Genomic DNA, 22,918 nt, shown 5'->3' with positions numbered 1-22,918 from the left:
TTACTCAAAAAAAGAAATGTAGGTTTTGGTTTTACACTAACTTCTATTTATACTCAATGCAAACCTTTTTTTTCCCACCTTGCAGGGCATATAGTCCTACACAGTGTCCACAGTAGTGCTAAAAGTTTCATTGTCATCACCACTTTAGCTGCAGGTGCCTACATCTCTGGAATCAGCTCCTCCCAAACCAGTACACATACTGTAGTAGGACGCTGCACACTGCTGTATCATTAGGCATAAAAAAAACAACGTTATTACTCTAGCACTGTTGAGAACAATCCACCCCTCTCCTCTCACTGATATGTTTCACCCTTGACACTTATGCAGGCCATAGATGGGTCGAATTCCGGACGAACTTTCTTTACAAAATCGGAAATTTCATGCGTTTTGTATTCCGATGGTGTCACCATTGATTTTGAAGTTCAACCAAGCCTTCAATTTCTCCTCATGTTGCTACAGAAAAGAATTTTCGTGGCCAAGAATTTTCTTTTTTTTCCAGGTCACAGCTTTATATTTCTTGCAGGATTCTCCCATCGATTCGAAATTTGTTCGTTTTTAAAAAACATTTCCAACATGCCTGATCACTAAAATTCGATGGTCACACGAAAATCGTCTGTTTCTGTGACCCACTAATGGTGCGAAATTTGAACGGAAATTCTTTGAAAAGATTTTCGAAAGAAAATGCTTTCAGAATTTGACCCGTGTATGGCCGGCTTTAATCACAGTTGACTATTAACCACTTGCCATCCGGCCGCTGTATATAAACGGCTGGACGGTGGCAGTCCAGGGGCGGGTTGCCGTTCATAAACGGCGCCCACCATTTTGGACTGGGAGTGCGCAGCACTGCGATCCAGTGCGTGCAGCACTGCGATCCGGTGCCTGCTGTGTCCTCCGGACACAGTGGAACACCAATCGTCGTACAGGACCTCTGTGTGAGGTCCCGATCATGTGATCACTGATTGGCCAATCAGTGATCACATGCAGAGTAGTAAGTAAGATGTCACTTCTGACATCATTGCTTACTACGTGTGAAATCTGTGAATGATCACAGAGATCACATGGTACAAGGCTATTCATAACAGCCTTGTACCATGTGACAAGCTGTGACCAATCACAGCTCACACAGTATTTCTCAATGGCTGCAAGAATGCAGCCAGAGAGAAGGAGAAATGATTGCTTTTACAGCCTTTATGGGTGTAAAAGCAATCAGTGTAAAAAAAAAAAAAATCTTCATCACCCCCCACAAGTAGTACAGTGTCACCATGGTGACACTGTACAGCTAGGGTGACAGTATGTAAAAAAACAAAATATAAAAAAAAATAAAAATGTAAAAACTTTTGGTTATAAACTAATTTGGGTTTTTTTGTTTTTTTTTTTAACTAAAAAGATAACTGAATACATTTTGGCCAAGATTTATGATGAAATATTATTTATTTACAAAATGTTATAAGAAAAACACTTTTTCTAAATTTTTGGGAAAAAAAATTTCAGTGGTGAATAAATACCACCAAAATAAAGCTTTATCTCTCTCAAAACAATGCTAAAAAATTCATATGGGTACAGTGTTGCATGACCACACAATTGTCATTCAAAGTGTGAAAGCGCTGAAAGCTGAACATTGGCCTGGACAGGAAGGGGGTAAAAGTGTCCGGACTTGAAGTGGTTAAAGAATAATCCCAGCCATTGGCATGTTATACATAGTTACATTGGTCAGCTTGGACCAATGTAACTACCTATATGACATACCTGGCCGATGCTGCTGGAAGCTGGAAATCATGGACATATACACCCCTACTTCAGTGATGTCCACTTGCTTCTGAATGCCACACTGAGGAGCTGCTCGCCTGCACAACACAGGAGGCCAGCTGTTCAGCACAAGCACCAATCAGAGAATGCTTGCACAGCATTCTCTGATTGCACATGTTGGATAGAAGGAGCAGCGATGTCAAGTTCTCCATCACGTCCAATCTCCAATCAGAGAATGCTTTGCATTCATTCAGAAAATGCAAAGCATTCTCTGAATGGCACCCATTCTGAGCAACCATTCACCTGTACTCACAAGACATTAGGCCAGGCAATCGGCATGGGACCAAGAAGAAGATGGAGATCAATTGAGTAGTAGTGGTCTACTTCAGTGATTTCCAGCTTCCAGCAGCATCGGTCACATATGTCATAAATATAGTGACATTGGTCCAAGATGGACCAATGTGACTATGTATAACATGCCAATGCTTGGAATTATTCTTTAAGCCCCAGTATGGGCAAAAGTTGTCAATGAGAGATGCTGAATGAAGTGTACTCAGCAGTGCTGGAAAAATAAAGTTGCTTTATGCCTGATGGAACAGTAATGTGCAGCTTCCTACAAGTGATATATTGCAGGGCATAAGATTGGACTCTTTTGCGCTTATTTAATGTTTCATGATAAGACTTCCTTAGTGAATTGGAAAACTCTGCTTGTTGAAAAAAAAACAAAAAACAGACATGAACGTTCATCCAATCAAATATCTCAAATTCTGAAATGCTATACAAAGGGTTACTTTGTTAACTTTATAAACCGGTGTTGTAAATTGCATCAACTTGTGTTATACTTTTAATTGTCCTTTTATGTGGCAACTTTTATATACAATGTTTCCAGAGCCACGTGCAATAAACCAAACTGAATGTATGGAATGGATGAGGGAAAACAGGGAGTTTTGTACAGAACAATAGTTGGAGCTTCCTTCAAACCACCATCTCTTTGGAAAAAGAACTCAATGAAAAGCCATTATGCTAGCTATTTTCCAGCACATCCTACGCTGCTGTCTTTCTTCTCATAAAAGGCTGGAGCTGCCTGGCCCTACTTATCCAAAACTTGTAAAACTTCAAAAAGAGCCTGCGAGCATCTAGTATATATGCTGCCAACCTGAATTATTGCGATGAAAACATATTTGCATGACAGGCCTACAGGGAAAAATAGAACAGTAGATATCCAAGTACAGTTAATATCAAATTAAAGCTAAAGTTCAATCTGTATATGTTGCCTTTCCCCGGCTCCTCCCTCCCCTGTATCAACATACTAAATACATTTTCTGTGCTTTTCTATGCAATACACATAAATCATAGCTGGTGGGAGGAGCAATCCAAATAAGGACACTCCCATTAAGCAGGAGACTGGGGACCCAGCACATCACATGACCATGGGGAGCTAGATGAGTACTTTGATAATTTAGATAACTTTTCTTTTACTGCTAATTAGCAAGGGGGGGGGGGCTAGGGGTAATGCATAAGACATGATTCAATGATCTTAAATGGGCTGCATCATAAGGACAGCTTTGGTTGTCTATATAAATTCCACATGTTAAAGAAGAAGTACATCCCTTCTTTTGTCTCATCTGCCTTCAGAGTTTCTGTTCAGAGGTTCTAACTGCTGACATTTCGTGAATCTTTCTGATCAGTTTTCTATGCAAAATATTGTATTGCTCATATTGGTCAATCTATCAGTACTGTTACAAAAGTTACTTTGTTGCCAGGGTGCATCCTTGGAGTGTTTCATCCGCTGAGTTTATGTAAATTGAAAAACTCAAATAAAGCTTTGTTTAAAAAAAAAAAAGAAGAAGTACAGCCAAAGCTTTTTTGGTTGTACTTCTGTGGATCACAGGAGTGCAGTTCACTCTACACTCCTGTGACCCGTTTTCAGCCGACAGCGGACTGAAGTCGAGTCATGAGAGCAGGGAGAATGGAGAAGAGCTGCTACAAATGTGCACAGTGCTTGCATTCTCTGCATTAAGGTAAGAAACCTTTTATCTTTACAACAATTTTAATGTCCCATCAAACAGTTTGTTTGGGACAAGTTGGCCTATTCGTAGAATACAAAGCTTCTTCTGAACGGCTGAGCAGGACTCTATTTTGTTCTGGCAGTGGAAATGAAAGTCTCCGTACCTCTGCGGGAACACAGTGCTATATACTATATGAAGCTAAAGTCACATACAGTTAATACAGCGCAGACAGCCGCTGCATCCGTTAGTGAAGATAATAGTTTTTAGGAGCCAGCTTGGTTCAAACAAATTATTTAAAGGGACATTAAACATAGAGTTAGGTTGTAACCAAAGTGATCAAATATGTGGACTTATTATTTTAGTGTTTACCTTAACCAATGGCCGTTTGGCGGCTTCAGATGTGTATCTGCATTCCGGGTGCACGCCATTTGGCGTGCTACCGCACATGCGCCGTTTGCGCTAGTGCAGAGCGACGCAGCAGTGCGATCTGTCATCGGCCGTGCACCTCGGACACGGCCGATGACAGATCCGAGTACCGGCTCCCGTTGCTGGTACCATGTGACCTGCCGTGACCAATCACAGCAGGTCACATGACAGTTGTATACAATGGATGGCTTCATTCATGATGCCATCCATTGTATTCTAGTGCCTAGCTGTGAATGGTCACAGCTAATCACATGCACATGTCATGTGATTAGCTGTGACCAAATCACAGCTAAGCACAAAAAAAAAAAAAAAAAAAAGCTGAATGAATCGATTTCATTCAGGTAAATGCTTGCTTATAGCAAAGTAATTATTTGCTATAAGCAAATTGTGTAAAAAAAAAAAAAAAAATACTGATCACTTCCCCAAAGTAGTACAATGTTACTATGGTAACATTGTACTATTTTGGTCATAGTAAAATATGAAATTAAATCTTAAAAAAAATGTAATAAAAAATTAAATATAATAAAAAAAAATATATATATATATATATATATATTTTTTTTTCATACTGTCACCAGTCAGTGTCCCTGTTCACCGCCATGCCAGTTATATGATGACGCTGTACTGCACTGGTGACAGTATGTAAAAAAAAAAAATAGTGAAAATAAATTTTTTTCATTTTTTCATTTTCCGAAAAATTATGACAAAAAAATACAACTTCAAAAAACTCGCCATGCCTCTTATGAAGTATGTCGGACTGTCTACTCTGCAAAAAGGGGTCATTTGGGGATATCTGTACTATTCTGACATTCTTGGACCTCAAGAAATTAGATTGGCCGTCAGTACTTCAGGATTGATCAATTTTCAGATCTATACCATAGTTTGTGAACTCTATAACTTTCCTAAAAACTAAAAAATACATCCTAATTTGGGTTATTTTCACCAAAGACATGTAGCAGAATACATCTCGGCCTAAATTTATGAAGAACAATTATTTATTTGTAAACTTTTATAACAGAAACAAAGAAAAATGTGTTTTTTTTTCACAATTTTTGGTCTTTTTTTGTTAATTTAGCAAAAAATAAAAACCCCAGTGGTGATTAAATACCACCAAAAGAAAGCTCTAGTTGTGTGAAGAAAATGATAAAATTTTAGTTTGGGTACAGTGTTGTATGACCGCGCAATTGTCATTCAAAGTGTGAGAGCGCTGAAACCTGAAAAATGGCCTGGGCAGGAAGGTGTAAAATTGCACGGTATTGAAACGGTTAAAGGGAACCTGTTACTATAAAGATCGTTAGAAGGAAGACATACCTATAAAAGAAGAGAGGACATATTCAATTTACTTGTTGCCCACCACCAATCTTTTCTCTGAAGATTGGAAATCTGCTAAAGAAGTCTGAAGGGAAACTGACACTGCAGGGAATATCAATCCCCTGGGTCCCCCACAGATCTCACTGGCTTCTTCCTCTGACCCCAACCCATTACAGGACACAGTACTGATGTTTAGGTTGGCAGGAGGAAACTGTGGGAGCTGCGGGGAACTTAAATTTTTCCTTTAGACATCGTTGGGAGATTTCTCAGCATTGGAGGGGAGTTCAGTGGCACAGCAAATCACAAATAAAAGCAGTGTATAAGGATTACGCAAAAATGGCTTCCCCCAAAGATTGTACATGTATGAAACCCAACTAAATAGAGTAATAATGAAAACACAGAATAATAAGAACTAAAAAATGTGTCGTGAAAAATTCCTTTCAGATAAATAAGATTTAACTCAAAAAGATCACTTGGTGAGAAGAAATGCTAGTTTTTTTCTAATGATGATTATAATATAAGAAAAACAGACGTTTGGGCTTTAGATATGAGTCTGCTCCAACAATGCTCAGACAGTCAAAAGTACAACATACACACAAAAAAAGTCCTGCACTCTTCGCCAAATTAGAAAACCTTATTTGCTGGATAAAGTGCCCAAGAACAGATGAAAGGACGTAAGCCAATGGCTGCTTTCTGTGTTGATATGCAGTCTCCCTAAAGGAGCAACTAATCTACTTCTAAAAAGAAAGGTGGAAACCTCTTTATGCTAATGTGAAATGATAGAATCACCCAATACATACAACTACTGTATGTTACAATCAACCAAAGCATGAGACCTGGTGACACATTATCCTGGTTCTTAGCCATATATACAACAGCTAATCTTTTTAATAACTGCAGGTGCAAACAAACTTTTTCTGCACTTGTCCTGCTAATGCAGTGGTGGCAGATGTTCTCTTCTCCCCATTGAGTTGAGCATGTGGCATATTCTTGGCTTAGAGACTTAGAAAAAATTAAAAGGTGAACTCACACCCCACATCCACCCCCACCCTGGTCCACGCTGCACTTACCTTCATGGGTGATACAGTTTGACTGATTCTGAGTGATCAGAACAGTCACATACCAATAATGACCAATCAGAACTGCTCTGATCTGAAAGAGGAAGAACAGCATGTTTTTCAACCCCAGGACTGCTGCACTGGACTGTGTGGATGGTGAAACTGAATCATCCACAGAGGTGAGTGCAGCAGGAACCGGGGGAGGTTGCGTAGAGTGTTAGTTCAACTTTTCTGAAAAAGTGAACACTTTAAGTTGGTCATACACCATATAAATATTGCCAGATGATCTGGTCAAAATTTGCTATGTGGGTAGACCTATCTGCCCCCTCAATCCAACATCTATTGACTGAAATGCAATCCAAACTAATCAAATGCAGCCACTCTTAAGGTGGCAGCAGCCGTCATTTTACAGTACAATAGGCAAAGTGGAAGATTCGCCCATCCACGCTGTTTAGCATGGATAGAGGAATCTGTTCAATTTTTTTTCATTCAGCCTGCATTGTATAGCCAGATTTACATGTGCCTGCCAAGTGAAAAATTGTTCAGAAAATGGACTGTCTGCAAAGATCCAAACTGAATCTATAGCAAGCTTTAAGAAGTGAGAAAACTCTGCTCTAGTAAATTTGGCCGAATTGTAATAAAAATGTTATATTAAGTTACTTTCCCCTAGCAGAAAGACAGAACAATGTGTGGTAAGTGACTGGATAAATGAAAGCCTCTAGGGTACTACACCAAGCACTGTTTGAACATGACAGAGAGGACTTACGGGAAAAGAAACATGAAAAAGAAACAATACATTTATGTACATATAACTTCGTGAGAGCCCTTGAGAAAAATCCATCAGTCAGTGTTTGGGAAATGTGACTTAGGAGAATTAATCAGTCAATGTGGATCACATTATTCACATGATCCGTATATGTTTATAAACCAATCTTGGTACAATAGATGTTGTTTTACCATTTACTGTTGTTAGGCACTTCTGATCTAGCTTTTATGTTTTTAAATGCTGTTTGCGATGTTACAATAATAAAGAGATTAGTGCATGAAGTCATGTTGAAAGCCAATTTCTGCAACAAAAACAGCAGGCAAACGCAGAATATAAACAGAAAAATCAGCCATCTATGCAACATGAGTCATGGTGACATTATCAACGTTTAATCAAGAAGCATTCACACTGCCTACTGCAAACAAATTCTATTTTCATTCCTCACTTGGGAACAACTGAAACAGTTCTGGTCTAAATGTAAAAAACAAAAACAGAGCACAGACACCGACCTGCACTGTAAGGCCTCGTTGACATCTGCGACAGGACATTTGACAGCTCTGAAAAGTGTACCATTGTGGATCGCTTTCTAGAGCTGGTTGACAGCACATGACCTCTTTGATCACATGCATACGAGGCTTAGAGAAATGGGGGCAGGTCAGCAGTGAAGACCGGTGCAGGGGGTGTGTCAGGGTAAGTCTGACCACTGGAGAATTTAGTATATGGGGGGGTGGATGTGCTCTTATTCCTAGCATTTTCTGTTTGAATAGAAAAACGGGGGGGCTGGCAGGATCAACAAGAATTTTACACAAAGGAAGCAATGCAAAGAGAACAGGATACAAGTATATGGTACAGCAGACACAAATGAGGAATATGAAATATTAGGGTAACATACACTTTCACATGAGAAAGCCTGCCACACCATGGGCATCGCGCGCAGCTGTGGAAAGGCCCCTATACTGCCTTCCAAACGTGACCGTTGTATAAATGTTGTCACATCGCACTGCAACCGTATGTACTAACATGGTTGGTGGCCATGGTAATCTCAGCTGTGTGGTCGGAAAAAATGCAGCTCAGCCACCTTTTTTTTTTTGTACCATTGTCTACGTAAAGTTAGCCTAACAGGTGGCCCTTCAAACCCACCCAACGCATTAAAGGCTTAGTCCACCTTTATTTAGGCAGTAACATGTTGCTATGCAATCCTCTCACCCCCAAAGAGATCAATGAATGAACTACAATTTCCGCCTGCCACAATGGTAGATAAGACTTGTAGTTCTCAATGGAATACAACTGTGGTAATCACAGCACCCATAATCCATTGATACTTCCTGCAGCTCTCCAAATGGAAGTCCGTTCAGTGGTATGGCCAGAGAGCTGGAGGAAAAGTTTGAAGGAGCCTGGCACTGCATCCACGATCCACTGATCAAGGGAGAACAATGAGAAAATAAACAATTGTAAACAATTATGAAATTATGTTCATTTATTATTTTTTTTTATTATAAAGGTGAACAGGAGCCTTTTAACACACATTTAGGGCCGGTTCACACCGTAAAAACGCAGTCTGGATGCATTTCTGTATGCACGTTTTTGCCGCGTTCCGGTGCGTGTTTGATATGTTCCAGATGATTTCTTACTCCTTTTTTTGTTATTTGCAGTTCAGTGCGTTTCTAATGCATTCTGGTGTGTTTTTGATGTGTTTTACCGTGTAACAGTACAGTTCTATGCAGGAAAAATACAGCATGGTCTACATTTTGTCCTGGAACCGGAACGCACTGGAACCGCAAGTATTGGTGTGAACCATGCCATTGACAACCTTGTAACCTACTTTCTGTGCATTTTGGATGCAGAAAAAAACGCACTGGAATGTTTTATTATGAACCAGCCCTAAAAATATATTACTGCGATGTGCTCCTGTTACACTAACCCTGATACTGACCCCCTCCCCCTACCTAGATGCTAACAGTTACCCACTTGCCCTCCAGAAGATTTACCCCCCTTCCTGACTAGGCCATTTTTCACTATACGGCGCTGCGTTACTTTAACTGAAAATTGCGCAGTCATGCAACACTGCACCCAAATGAAATTTATGTCCTTTGTCCCCACAAATGGAGCTTTCTTCCGGTGGTATTTGATCGCCTGTGCAATTTTTATTTTTCACGCTATGAACAAAAACAATTTTGAGAAAAAAAAAACAATATTTTTTGACTTTTTGCTATTAAACATGTCCAGTAAAAAAAATGTAAAAAAAATAAAATTTTGGCATAAATTTAGGTCAAAATGTATTCTGCTACATCTTTGCTAAAAAAAAAAAAAAACCCAATACGTGTAAATGAACTGGTTGATGTGAAAGTTATAGAATTTACAAATGGCAGTGTATATATACTGGATTTTTAATTTTTTTTTTGCAATACTAGTAATGGCGGCGATCAGCGACTTATTGTGGAAATGTGGCGAGCATTCTGACACTGGGGGGAACTGTCACTGACATCCGCAGTGACACTAATACAGTGATCAGTGCTAGTAAAAAGCACTCACACTGTACTAATGGCACTGGGCAGGAAGGGGTTAACATCTGGGACGATCAAAGAGTTAACTGTGTGCTGTTTTACTGTGTGCTGTGTGTGTGTTTCACTGTGTCAACACATTACTTTGTGTTGCTCTGCTATGCAGAGCAATACAAAGCAATGTGCAGAAGCTAACAGGGGAGAGATCTGTATTGCTTACATACAGGTCTCTCCCCCGTCAGTGATATTCGGTGATCGCCAGGTGCCAGTGGGGAATCGCCGGCCAGGACCCGTGATCGTCAGCTGAGGCCGCCAATGGTGGCGCGAGTAGGGCACGGTGCACCCCCTACCCGGAAATGCAAAATCTTGAATATATATGTGATTTTGTGCAGCCCTGTAGCAGTATTTCTGCTATAGGGTGGCGGGAAAGCGGTTAATCAAACCTTATAAATTAACCCTAAACACTTAAGGTGCATCCTCACCATTCAACCCTCCTCCTAAGGAGCCACCTGGGGTAGAGGACCACCACAAGAAAGAGAAGAGTCCTCTACTCCAGGTGCCTCCCCAGGGGTGCACTACTGAAAGTTTGGCAATAATTATAGTATAGAATATAATTTGAGATGCGTCAGTAAATACCCGATTATAAACCATTACATGAAGCTTGTGTTTGAGAATTCATTGCTTTATGCAGGCCATAGACGGGTCGTTTATCGGCACGGAAAATCGGCCGACATTCACACCATTAGTGGGGCCAGCCAGTTGGCCGTTTTGTGCGGATCTCCTCATTTATTTTTATAGGTCATGCTGAAAAATGTCCGTTTTTCATGGACATTGGTGGCAGCATCGGTAATGGGGCCAACCAATTTTTCGTTTATCGGCCGATAAACGGCCCGTCTATGGCCTGCCTTACTGTATATGCACTCTCAAAAAAGTGGGCTTTGTTCTAAGAAACGTCCTGGATAAAAATCACCATATGCAAGATATTCTGTGATGTATGGAGTGTAACTCTGAGATTTTAATGAATCTTTTTCTTATAATAATTATATAAGCAAAAATTAAAAAATTAAATACATTTACTTAGTTGTTGGCATTAAAAATGTGCATACCCTATTTATTTTTTTTTACGCAACTAAATACACTTCTTAAACCCTTCAAATTAAATACAGTATAGCAGTTATGAAAACATTCAGACCATGTTAAATGAGATCACAATCACTGCTAAAAAAGCTTGCACAAATCTAGTGACAGTTTTTTCAGTGTAGCTTTGTACAGTGTTCCACAATATGATGGCACCATATAGGGAAAATAATTACACTGTATTGGCAAGGTTCCATATAACATAGAGATCACATTGGTTCTAGAAGTTGATGTAACTTTAATACCCAAATAATTTGTAAATAACTGAAGGGTCATAATTCAGTTATTATGTAGAATTCTCTTGTGGAATCACCAGCAAAATTCTTATATCTTTAGATGACTTCAGTGTGAGATCTCCCTGACATAGTTTCCTATAGGAGAGAGACCTGAGCACAGAGATTCTCCTGTTCCCTGAGATTATTGAACAAATAGGTGGTTTAAAGCTTAGGCTGGTAAAACAGCCCCCATATATTTTATGTATTTCATCTATGTATTCATTTTCTATTTTTCTTTTCTGGAGTTCACTCCAGAAAAGAAAAAAAGAAAATGAATACATAGATGTAATACATAAAATATATGGGGGCTGTTTTACCAGCCTAAGAAATTGTATTTCTTTCCATCCAGTCCTGAGATTTACACAGGTCTACCTGCAGCACATGACTGTTTCTAGCATGGCAGGAGACCTGAATTTCCGCTAAGGCAGTTCAATAAAACTTTAAGATCCTGTTCCTCCTCGAAACTGTGACTGGACAGTAAAAAGTGAAGCAGAAGACCGATCAGTTTATCTCACTGTCGCTCTGCTCTCATGCATTCTCAGCATTTCCCTTGTTAGCACATGAGCACTGAGGTACAACTGACTAGCAACTTGTGCTATTTTCTCTACTCAGCTCTGCTGTATAGGGATTGCTGATACCAGGCCATATTATAACTCTTGCAATTAAAAAATACATTAAGGGCTAATTCATACTATAAGAGGTGATAGACGGTTTACCTCATTGTAAAACGTCTGTGACTGCAGGGACACACAAGAATCAATTATTTCCTATGTGTCCCATTCACACTGCAACGTAGCCAATGCTGTGCTGTAGAGCGCTCCAGTAAGGTGCAGACATGCTGCATTTTATCACATCCCACCAGGCCAAATCAGACTGCAATGTCAGGTAGCGCAGAGCAGCACATCGCGTTGCCTGACATTGCAGTGAATTAAGTGTATGTTTTGTACATTTCAAATAAAGCTGGTACAAAACCAAAAAAAAAAAAAAAAAAGGAGCCATGTGATGTGCTGAATCGCACACCACACTGCCACCTAGAGCAATGGTCAATCCAGCAGTAAATCGCTCCACATGCTCTGTGACTTAATGGCTTTTAGGTGTGACTTTGCCTTTATTAATGCAGAAATAAATATGGAGCTATGTTCATGTGCCTGGAGTTCAGCTTCAATTTGCAAGCATCTACCAGAAAATGATACACTAGTTCAGAGTGCACTAACCCTTAAAAATGTCACTATTGCACTATTGAAATTGTGATGAGAATGGATTTTAGATCAAACATTATATTTCTCTGACACATTAAGAAAGAATTCTTTAATAGGCACGCACATTCTAAAATATAAACATTGTGAACAAAACAAATTAAATAAACAAACAGTAACAAATTGTGGCTATTGTCTGCTGGATGCATTGTTCTCCTACCATCGCACTTTGTTCCAGGTCTGAGTGGCTCCAAGTGGTGATCCTGCCACCATGGGTACTTGGATGGGGTTTGGATTTTTGTTCATAATCATATCCAGTTTCTCCTCCAGTGATTTACAAGTGGCCTCCAGAACCTGCAGTTTGGACTCGATGCTATCCAGCCGTAGACAAATGGTCTGGTTGATTGAGAACAGGAATGACTGCAAAGGAAAAGCACCGCTCTGTAAGATCAAAAAGCAATGTCCACAGACAAAAAAAAAAACAAGCCAATTAGTTTAACTTGTGTGGGTTTAAGGTGTTAAATAACAGCTGATGTAGTCAAATCTAACTTGCCCAGCTCTAACTTTCGGATGATAAAAAGAAAAAAAAAAAAAAAAAAAAAAGGAGAGAACTGTATGCCCTGGAATTGAGGAAAGTGAATAGAATTCTGGGGTGCCTCACCAGAGGGATCACCAGCAGGAGAAAGAGGGCCCCGATTCCTTTATATAGATCTTTATATCACTAAAGGGAGGTCCTGATTCCTCTATATAGATTTTTATATCAACAAGAGGGATCACCAGCATGAAGAAGGAGGTCCTTAATCCTCTATATAGATCTTTATATTACTATAGGGATCACCAGCAGGAGGAAGGAGGTCCTGATTCCTCTATATAGATTTTTATATCAACTAGAGGGATCACCAGCAGGAGAAAGGAGGTCCTGATTTCTCTATATAGATTATTATATCAACTAGAACAGGGGTCTCCAAACTTTTAAAATAAAGGGCCAGTTTACTGTCCTTCAGGCTTTGAGGGGGGCGGACTGTGGCCAGTAAGAGTAGAAAATGCTCTGGAATCAGTAGAAGTAAACTATGACCCATCATTGGTGTCAGTGGAAGGAATACTGCCCCATTGTGTGTATCAGGGGAAGGAATAGTGCCCCATCATTGGCGTAAATGGGAAGAATAGTGCCCCATCATTGGTGTCAGTGGGAGGAACAGTGCCTTATTGTCGGTATCAGTAACAGGAATTATGCCCCATTGTTGTTGTCAGTGATTGGAATAGTACTTTGTACAGGTGGGGAGGAATAGTGCCCCAAGGGCCAGATAAAGGCAAGCAAAGGGCCGCATCTGGCCCCCGGGCCGCGGTTTGGAGACCACTGAACTAGAGAGATCACCAGCAGGAGGAAGGAGGTCCTGATTCCTCTATATAGATCTTTATATCACTAGAGGGATCACCAGCAGGAGGAAGGAGGTCCTGATTCCTCTATATAGATCTTTATAATCACTAGAGGGATCACCAGCAGGAGGAAGGAGGTCCTGATTCCTCTATATAGACCTTTATATTACTAATGGGATCACCAGCCGGAGGAAGGAGGTCCTGATTTCTCTAAATAGATCTTTATCTCACTAAAGGGGTCACCAGCAGGAAGAAGGAGGTCCTGATTTCTCTATATAGATCTTTAGATCAATAGAGAGATCACCAGCAGGAGGAAGGAGGTCCTGATTCCTCTATATAGATCTATATATCACTAGAGGGGTCACCAGCAAAAGGAAGGAGGTCCTGATTCCTCTATATAGATCTTTATATCACTAGAAGGGTCACCGGCAGGAGGAAGGAGGTCCTGATTGCCTTATATAGAATATTGGTTATTATTAGAGGGAGGCTTGGCAGGACATAATAGTTCTACTTCCTCTATATAGATCTTCAGTTATCACTAGCACAATCCCTAGTGGTAAGAAAAGCGGTCCCGATTCCTCTATATAAAGTTTCTGGAGACATTACTGTCATATACATATTGAGTCCAGAGACAGGCAACAAAAATGGTGAAAGGTCTGAGGGTTAAAACATGCCAGCAGAGACTGCAGGAACTTAATATGTACAGTCTGGAGTAAAGAATGGAAAGGGAGGACATGACTGAACCCTTTAAAGCAGGACTTCACTCTTTTAATCAATCCTGACTATTTTTAATCCTTATGCTGCTAGCATTAGTAAATATATAAGAATATCAGTAAATGTACTTGTTTGAAACTTTTTTTTTTTTTAGCTTTTAATTTTTTAGTTTCTTCTTGGCTTTCAGGCCTACGTGAATAATGTTATACATCCCAGGAGACTTCAGGAAGGAGGGTTTTTTCACTTAAGCACATCCTTCTATCTGCATGCCTGAACTATGGGCAGATGGATTCCAGAAAGTAAATGATACAAGAATCATCTGCCCTTACTCATGATGGCCACAACCCGAAATGCTAGGGGTGTGTTTTTCAAAGTACTTTCTCAGCAAAGTAAAGAGACATGGATGGATGGGGAAGTTTGTTTTGAATATTAAAAAATAATTAAATTGCATTTTTGGTTTCTGGTTCTCAGATGCAGTGTGGTTCTGCTTTAAATACATGAATGGTGTAAATTAGGTTTAGCCCTCCTAAACCAAGAACAAGAACCAGGAGACATGACCTCCTACTAACAGGATGAAAGTTCAAAATTAACCTTAGGAAGTATTACTTTACCAAAAGAGTAGTGGATTATTGGAACATACTTTCAAGGTAGTGAGTCAGTTAACAGTAAGTGAATATAAACATACTTGAGACAAACATAAATCTATACTCTAAAAGGTTAAAAAAAAAAAAAAAGAAGGGTAGACTCAACTGACTACTTGGTCTTTTCCTGACGTCTCTCTTTGAGGTTTCTATGGTAAGCTGTAAGGCTGAACTGGTTAAATTGGGGTGCCATCTGCCTAGGTCTACAGTATATCACAAGACTTACCTATCCTCTAGGACAGGCATGTCCAAAGTCCGGCCCGCGGGCCATTTACGGCCCGTGGGTCGGTTTAACACGGCCCCCCAACAGCCCTCCCTGCTCTGTGTAATGTGGCCCTCCCACGGCCCTCCCTTCTATGGCAGACAGTCTTCTGCTTGAGAGCAGAGGGCAGTGCGCATGCCTGACTGCGGCGCGTTCTCCCTGGTCTGTGTAAATGCGGCTGTCGCACGGCCCTCCCTTCTGTGGCAGACAGTCTGACTGCGCCGCGCTGGGAGCGACAGAGGGCGGTGGCGTCAGGGCCGGGCTTCCAGCGTGAAGTGTGTTTCTCTTCCCCTCCCGGCTGCCGAGCAGAGACTTCAGCTCCAGCTACCTTTTTCACCCTTCACATTAGTGCAGGTAAGTTTTTTTTAAATTTATGTTCAATACATTGTGAAAACTCAGCTGTCAGTTGATCTTAATGTTATGAAATGAAAAGTATGTCGTTTGCAATTAACTTGGCATAAAATAATTTAGTTGCATTTAATTGTAATGGTTCAAAGAATGTTTGGAAAAATGTTCGGCCCTCCACCATGTTCACTTCATCCAATCTGGCCCTCTTTGAAAAAAAGTTTGGACACCCCTGCTCTAGGAGGTAACACAGTTCACATGTACGCATTTCAGTTGTGTATTTAGCTGCTTTCCAGAAGTTCTTATGTTAAGATCAAAGGCTTTCCTAAACTCTTATTACTAGAATGGCCAAGAGTAGTATCTCTCTCCACTATCTGCCTCCCATGTAGCACAGGTTTACAAAGTACAATATAGGGTTAAACTGATTTGCAGCTATCCCAAATTAACACATTACACAACATTATACTTGCAACTAAAAGCTGATCTGTTATTTACATACAGCTTGTTGCAAGCAGGGATTTCTGTCATGTCTCTGACACTAGATATTTTGTACGACCTTGATATGGTGTATTGGGAACAATGAGTACAATAATGGGGCCAATGGGACACAGCCTGCATGTAAGAAGAGAGCAGTTCACTTCACTTGACCTTTAATATAGCCTAATATTTACAACATAGGAACCGAAAGGAGTGTCACCGCAAGGAATATTTATATACGAAAGTCACATTATGCTTCCTGCAATGCCCTAAAAAATCAAAACCTATATTACAAACCTTGCTGCAAATTCCAGATGTGTAATTTTCAGAAATATATCCAGCTACAAGATTAAGCTGGGCCATAATTTACCTTCATTCTTTACAAGCTCGCTGACAGAGAAACAGAGGTAAATGCAGGAATTTAATCTCTACCTTTGCACAGAAAATGATTTGCATTAACATATAATTTGTAGGATTAAACCTGAGGAATGCCAAGCTTGCCATCTAGTGGTAGAAAGTAAAAATGAGAAACAGAAAACGATTATCTATACCAGCCATTTTCAACCAGGATGCTTTCAGGTTTTGTCAGGGGTGCCTTGGCAAAATGCCTAAAAATTGCACAAAAATTATATGCAAGCCAGTGGGTGGATCAACCTGCCTTTTTTATCTACAAGAAGCCACAGATTATTACTGTGCAATTATATCATTGACTCTTAGATTGTAAACTCCAAGGATCAGGGCCCTCCTATCCCTCTTGTATTGAACTGTATTGTTGCTGTATTGTCTCCCGTTATATTGTAAAGCGCTGAGCAAACTGCTGGCGCTATATAAATCCTGTATAATAATAACTGAGTTATAAGGATGATATTGGGTGCCTGCACCGCATCATTGTTTGTTTCTCCCCTACCCAGGGGCGGACTGACCATTTGGAAACTCGGGCACTGCCCGAGGGCCCGGGGTCAGTAGGGGGCCCCATTTTCATAGGCTTTTTTAAATTTGGGCAAGGACACAGGGGCCCCATGATCCCCTTTTGCCCAGGGGCCCCATGAGTTGTCAGTCCGCTCCTGCCCTTACCCCTCTCCATCAGTACTGAGGTCACATTAGCGGAGTAAGAAGAGAAATGCTGGCGTAATAGTCCATACCAGTGTGCAAAGGGCGTTTGCTTGGAAGGATAAATCACCGCCAACGTTGGGTGTTCTACATGTGGAGGTTGTTGAATTATGTAAAACTATAAGTTTAGTTTTTTACATTTTATAATGGGGTGCCCCAAGATTGTGCAGAATTTTAAAGGGTGCCTTGTCTGAGAAAAGTTTGAGAAACACTGATCCATAGAGCCAATTGGCTCCTACATTATTATGCATTTAGTTTCCAATGGTTTTTATTAAATAGTCAGACATATAAACATAAAGTACTAGAAACAACAAACTGTACCATGAACAACTGACGGTTTAAAAAAAAAAAACTCTTAGTACCACTAAGACGAGAGCAGGTGATTTTTGCCTTGTCAATATATAAAACAAAACAATACAGAACAGAAGAAAAGAAAAGAAAAAGAAAATATTAGAAGAGAGGGTCAGGATAGGATACATTAAGGCACAGATATATATTGAATCCACGGGTTCCATACGCTATCAAATTTCTTCTACGTATTTTGCAGGATACATGTGAGCTTGTCATTGACCATAATCCAGTTTAGTTTCTTTTTAACATAATCAGGTGGAATAGCCGATTGCTTCCAATGTCTAGCTATAGTGATTCTCGCTGCCAGAAACATATAAGAGTATTATTATGTTTTTAGATGGCACAGGTCATATATTTGTTTTTATCAGTCTAGTTTCACAGCTGCACAATTAGGTGAACACATATAATATTACTTGTGCAACTGTTATATGTGTTTAATGGTTTTGCTTGCATATTGATAAAAATGGAGTAAATTTGCCTACAAGAATACAGATTTTTTTTTTTGCAGACATCATCACATCCAGTGGTGCTGCTGATCCATTCCAGAAACTTTTGTATTTATAGTCTGTGGATGCCAAAAAAAAAGGTCAGTTATAAGGTGCACAAAACAGAAGCTCTAGAGCTCAGAGCATGCTATCAAGCGGAACAAAAATCCTTGCTTGCGTTATTACAAGCTCTGCTTGTTGAGCGGCAGCCACTGCAGCACTGGATTACTGTACAAGTTTAGACTGCAGAATAATGGAAATGGGTATATATAAACAAATGCATTTCCAGGCAGCATAATACATGTCCACAAACACATTAAAGTATCCCTATACTAAGGCCTGTAAAGCATTTTAATCTCCTGGGTTCTCTCATAATCAAGGAAGCAACTAGCAGTGAGGAAATATTCTGCAGAATTGCTACACAATGAAGACTCTCAACAAGGTTTTCAAATGCAAAGAAATTACAATGAAAACAAAGATCAGACTTGTCTATGCTCAAACATTCTCAGTTGTCAGTTACATTTGTGAAAGCTGGACATTACTGAAACAGGGTAGAAAGAAGATCGACTCATTTGAACTTTGGTGCTGGAGAAGGATTTTATGCGTGCTATGGACAGCCTATAGAACTAATAGATCGGTTTTGGAAAAGATCAGATCGGCTATGTCACAAGAAGCCCCAAATGATGAAGTTGTAAATATCATATTTTGGTCACACTGTAAGAAGAGAAGAGATCACTGGAGAAGAAAATAATGTTTGGGAAGATCAAAGGAACCAAACGAAAAGGGAGACCGACTACTAGGTGGTTGGACACATTGACTACAGCTGTGGAGATAACACTGGAGGATCTCACCAGACTAGTACAAAAACAACTTCTTTTTAGAGCTCTTATTCATCAAGTTACTAGGACTCAGACTCAAGTTGATGGCACTTTGTTTCTCCATACAGGAGGCGTCTTGAAGCTGTCATTACCAACAAAGGATTTTGTACAAAGTATTAAATAAATTTCAGCTAGCGTGTTCAATACTTTTTCCCTGTGTCATTCCATTTTATTACACATAACTAAATTTCTGAACTTATTTGTTTTGGTTTTTCTTTGTATGTTTGGATTGCATGGGTTGTTGTTACCAACATGTGGTGACAATTTCATGTCAATAGCACCTTTACAAATATATTTACTAAGAAAAATGGTGATGTGTTCAATACTTATTTTACCTGCTGTATATCCTCAGATTACAAAACAGGACACCAAACCTAAATATAATAATCTATTTTCATGTTTTCTAATCCCTGTTTGGGTAAACAGAATGAATTACCTCTGCTTTGATTGTGAATGGCAAAAAGTTTAGGAGGGATTCTTAGTCCTTTTAAACATTTTATATATATTAGTGCAATGTTTAACATAAATGTTAGCAAAATGCATGCTAATGTCGCTATAGCTCACAGAATTAGCTGTCACTTTCCCCAGAGCTAAAGGATACTTTGTTTCTTTTATCTCGGGAAACAAACTAAAAAGGAAACATTTTTTCTTTTAACTCCGGGAAATAAACTAAAAGGAAACTTTCTTTCTTTTAGCTGGGGGAAAGTGACAGCTGATTCTCTGAGCTAAAAAAAAAAAGAAAAACCTGGTAGTTACATTTAAAAACCGGCACTGACCTATAGTAATAGTTTTTTTACTTTTTCTGACCTCCAGAACGGATTAATTGGTTTTCAATGCATTCCTATGGAAAACTGCGTTTCGGTTTACAAATTTTTTGCAATACAAAACCGTCCTGGAGAACACATTAAATTCATAAACCAAGGTACACCTGTATATACCTGCAAGCAGTCATAGCTCCACATTACATATGCACATTGTGCTTCCTGTGAGCTGCACAGTTGTGGATATTCTCTTTTTTACCAGAAATTTATCAGGCTGCTAAAACTCATTGTCAAGATGTGGCCAACTGATCTTACACAACTGCAAAAAATTTGGATCCATATAGTAGTGTGGCCACGTGTTAACATCTAATATCTGTAATGAACATTCTACACACTGCTATAAACTCTTAAACACTTTGATCAACCAAAGATTTATCTTCTGCATTAATACATGTTTAACGTGGCCAACTGCTTCAAATACAATATGCCCAATATACACTTATAGCCACAAGCATCCTTTATGTGTCCGTTTAACACTGTTCCCCATTGAAATCACAGTAACAGGGCTCATCCATTTGAAGGGTGACTGTATGAGTTTAAAAAAAAAAAAAAAAACAGCCGCTGATGTTCTGCTTCCTTAGTTACCTCTCCTCCACCATCCTTCTGTCTGGACAAAGAAGGAGCAGCAGTTACATTATAGCAACAGCACTGTTTACAGTAACAGAGCCCTGATTGGCTGAGAATTGTGATCCCTTCCCGGAAGCCTAATATCAAGATAGATTTAGGTAAAAATGCTAGTTGTTTAAAAATTCACTTTTAAGGTTTATGTAATGAATATATGACTGAATTCAAATGTTTCTCTCTCAGTATTTGTCTAGAGATAATCTTTAACTATTTAATAAAACATTAAATGATAGGTAATCTGAGCTGAATCTATATATTTAGCCAGGCTCAGACTTGTCAATAGTGACAGGATGATCGGTTAAACTCAGCAACTGCTAAAGTGGTTCTTATGAATTAGATGACAGCATGGGAACACAGAACACAGGCAAAACAATAGTTAGTTTTCCTTTATCAAATAGACTCTCTATTAGTGGGTATTTTAATGCTCCGAAAATGGTAAAAAAGAGAGAAATAATTCCCTCTGAGACTCTTATAATCACTCAGGACAAAAATCTTTCATATGGAGGTTGATTTAATGTGTGAAAATGGGCTATGGAGCACTTAAGTCCTCATAAAGCTTAATGCCACTGGCGTGACCTGGACATAGAACCAGCCCTAGCTCTTATCATACAGAGATTTACACCTCCTCGGGCTATGTCTCGTTTCCAGACAAGCAGCTATTCCAACATAGCAAAACTGCATCAAAGAATAAGCTACAGAAATAAATGGTGAATGTGAAAACCTTTATGGATGGGTCCTGACAGTTGATTTCTATCCGCTGGCGTTTCAGTGAAGGTGTCATGTCGTCTTCTGTTACCTCATGATTTTCTAACATGACTGTGGAAAAACAGAGAAAAAAAAAAAATTAAACAATAATTGTGGCGGGAATCTTTCACAACAATTAATGAGTTAGTAGGCAGTGCTGCCCAGGCTGTCCACCTTGTGACCCTTTGCCCTGTGGCTGCGAGTACATCCACAATCTTATGACGCTAATTGGGTGGAGTAGTGGCATGTGTTACAGATTCCTTAGGAAAGGAGGTTCCTCCACTGACTGTGAAAGGATCAATATGTGAACAATTTTTTAAAACCTAGAAAGAGTAAAGATCTGTTTAAAATCCAAGTGTCTAATATCTCTCCAAGTGACCGCATACTTGATCCGCACCCACAGATGCATCTGTGTTGCTTTGATATTGTCTGTCCAAGTGCACATGTAATATCTCATTACCCAAATGTGGACTTCATAACCTACGTAACGTTATATACCTATGTGTACATGTTTGTGCATTTATGCTTTTCTAATTATTGTTTCTTGATGTGGAACAAGCCTAAAAAGCAGCTGCAAGATTGTTCCAGGTTAGTGACTTACTAGCTAATGAAGTCAGGATCAGGGCAGTGGAGTGTGTACTATTTTCAAAGGTGTAAGATGTTTCTATGTTTCCAGAAGCCTAATTCTATTATGCTTTATAAATATACAGTATCTCACAGAAGTGAGTCCACCCCTCACATTTTTGCAAATATTTTATTCTATCTTTTCACGTGACAACACTGAAGAAATGACACTTTGCTACAATGTGACACAGTGAGTGTACAGCTTGTATAACAGTGTAAATTTGCTGCCCCTTCAAAATAATTTAACACGCAGCCATTAATGTCTAAACCGCTGGCAACAAAAGTGAAAATGTCCAAATTGGGCCCAACTATCCAGTTTCCCTCCCTAGTGTCATGTGACTCGTTAGTGTTACAAGGTCTCAGGTGTGAATGGGGAGCAGGTGTGTTAAATTTGGTGTTATCGCTCTCACTCTCTCATACTGGTCACTGGAAGTTCAACATGGCACCTCATGGCAAAGAACTCTCTGAGGATCTGAAAAAAAGAATTGTTGCTCTACATAAAGATAGCCTAGGCTATAAGAAGATTGCCAAGATCCTGAAACTGAGCTGCAGCACGGTGGCCAAGACCATACAGCGGTTTAACAGGACAGGTTCCACTCAGAACAGTTCTCACCATGGTCAAACAAAGAAGTTGAGTGCACGTGCTCAGCGTCATATCCAGAGCTTGTCTTTGGGAAATAGACATATAAGTGCTGCCAGCATTGCTGCAGAGGTTGAAGGGGTCAGCCTGTCAGTGCTCAGACCATACACCGCACACAGCATCAGATTGGTCTGCATGGCTGTCGTCCCAGAAGGAAGCCTCTTCTAAAGATGATACACAAGAAAGTCCGCAAACAGTTTGCTGAAGACAAGCAGACTAAGGACATGGATTACTGGAACCGTGTCCTGTGGTCTTATGACACCAATATCAACTGATTCGGTTCAGATGGTGTCAAGCGTGTGTGGCAGCAACCAGGTGAGGAGTGCAAAGACAAGTGTATCTTGCCTACAGTCAAGCATGGTGGTGGGAGTGTCATGGTCTGGGACTGCATGAGTGCTGC

General features: G+C 39.8%; 1 protein-coding gene across 1 annotated transcript in view; it reads right to left on the bottom strand.

Annotated features, from left to right (window-relative positions):
* The window catches only part of BANP (BTG3 associated nuclear protein), a 454,339-nt gene that overhangs the window by 372,665 nt on the left and 58,756 nt on the right, over positions 1–22,918 (bottom strand). The window contains exons 3-4 of the mRNA XM_089654123.1: positions 21,232–21,326; positions 12,646–12,845 (exon numbers count right to left, since the gene is read on the bottom strand). Of these exons, the coding sequence (XP_089510249.1) occupies positions 12,646–12,845; positions 21,232–21,326 (295 nt within the window). The remainder of the gene's footprint in view (positions 1–12,645; positions 12,846–21,231; positions 21,327–22,918) is intronic.

This window comes from Staurois parvus, unplaced genomic scaffold (assembly GCF_062004578.1).
Source record: "Staurois parvus isolate SC_StPar_1 unplaced genomic scaffold, SC_StPar_1.0 ptg000745l, whole genome shotgun sequence".
Lineage (NCBI taxonomy): Eukaryota > Metazoa > Chordata > Amphibia > Anura > Ranidae > Staurois > Staurois parvus.
The sequence above is the reverse complement of the archived record's forward strand: the minus strand, read 5'-3'. Positions and strand labels throughout refer to the sequence as shown.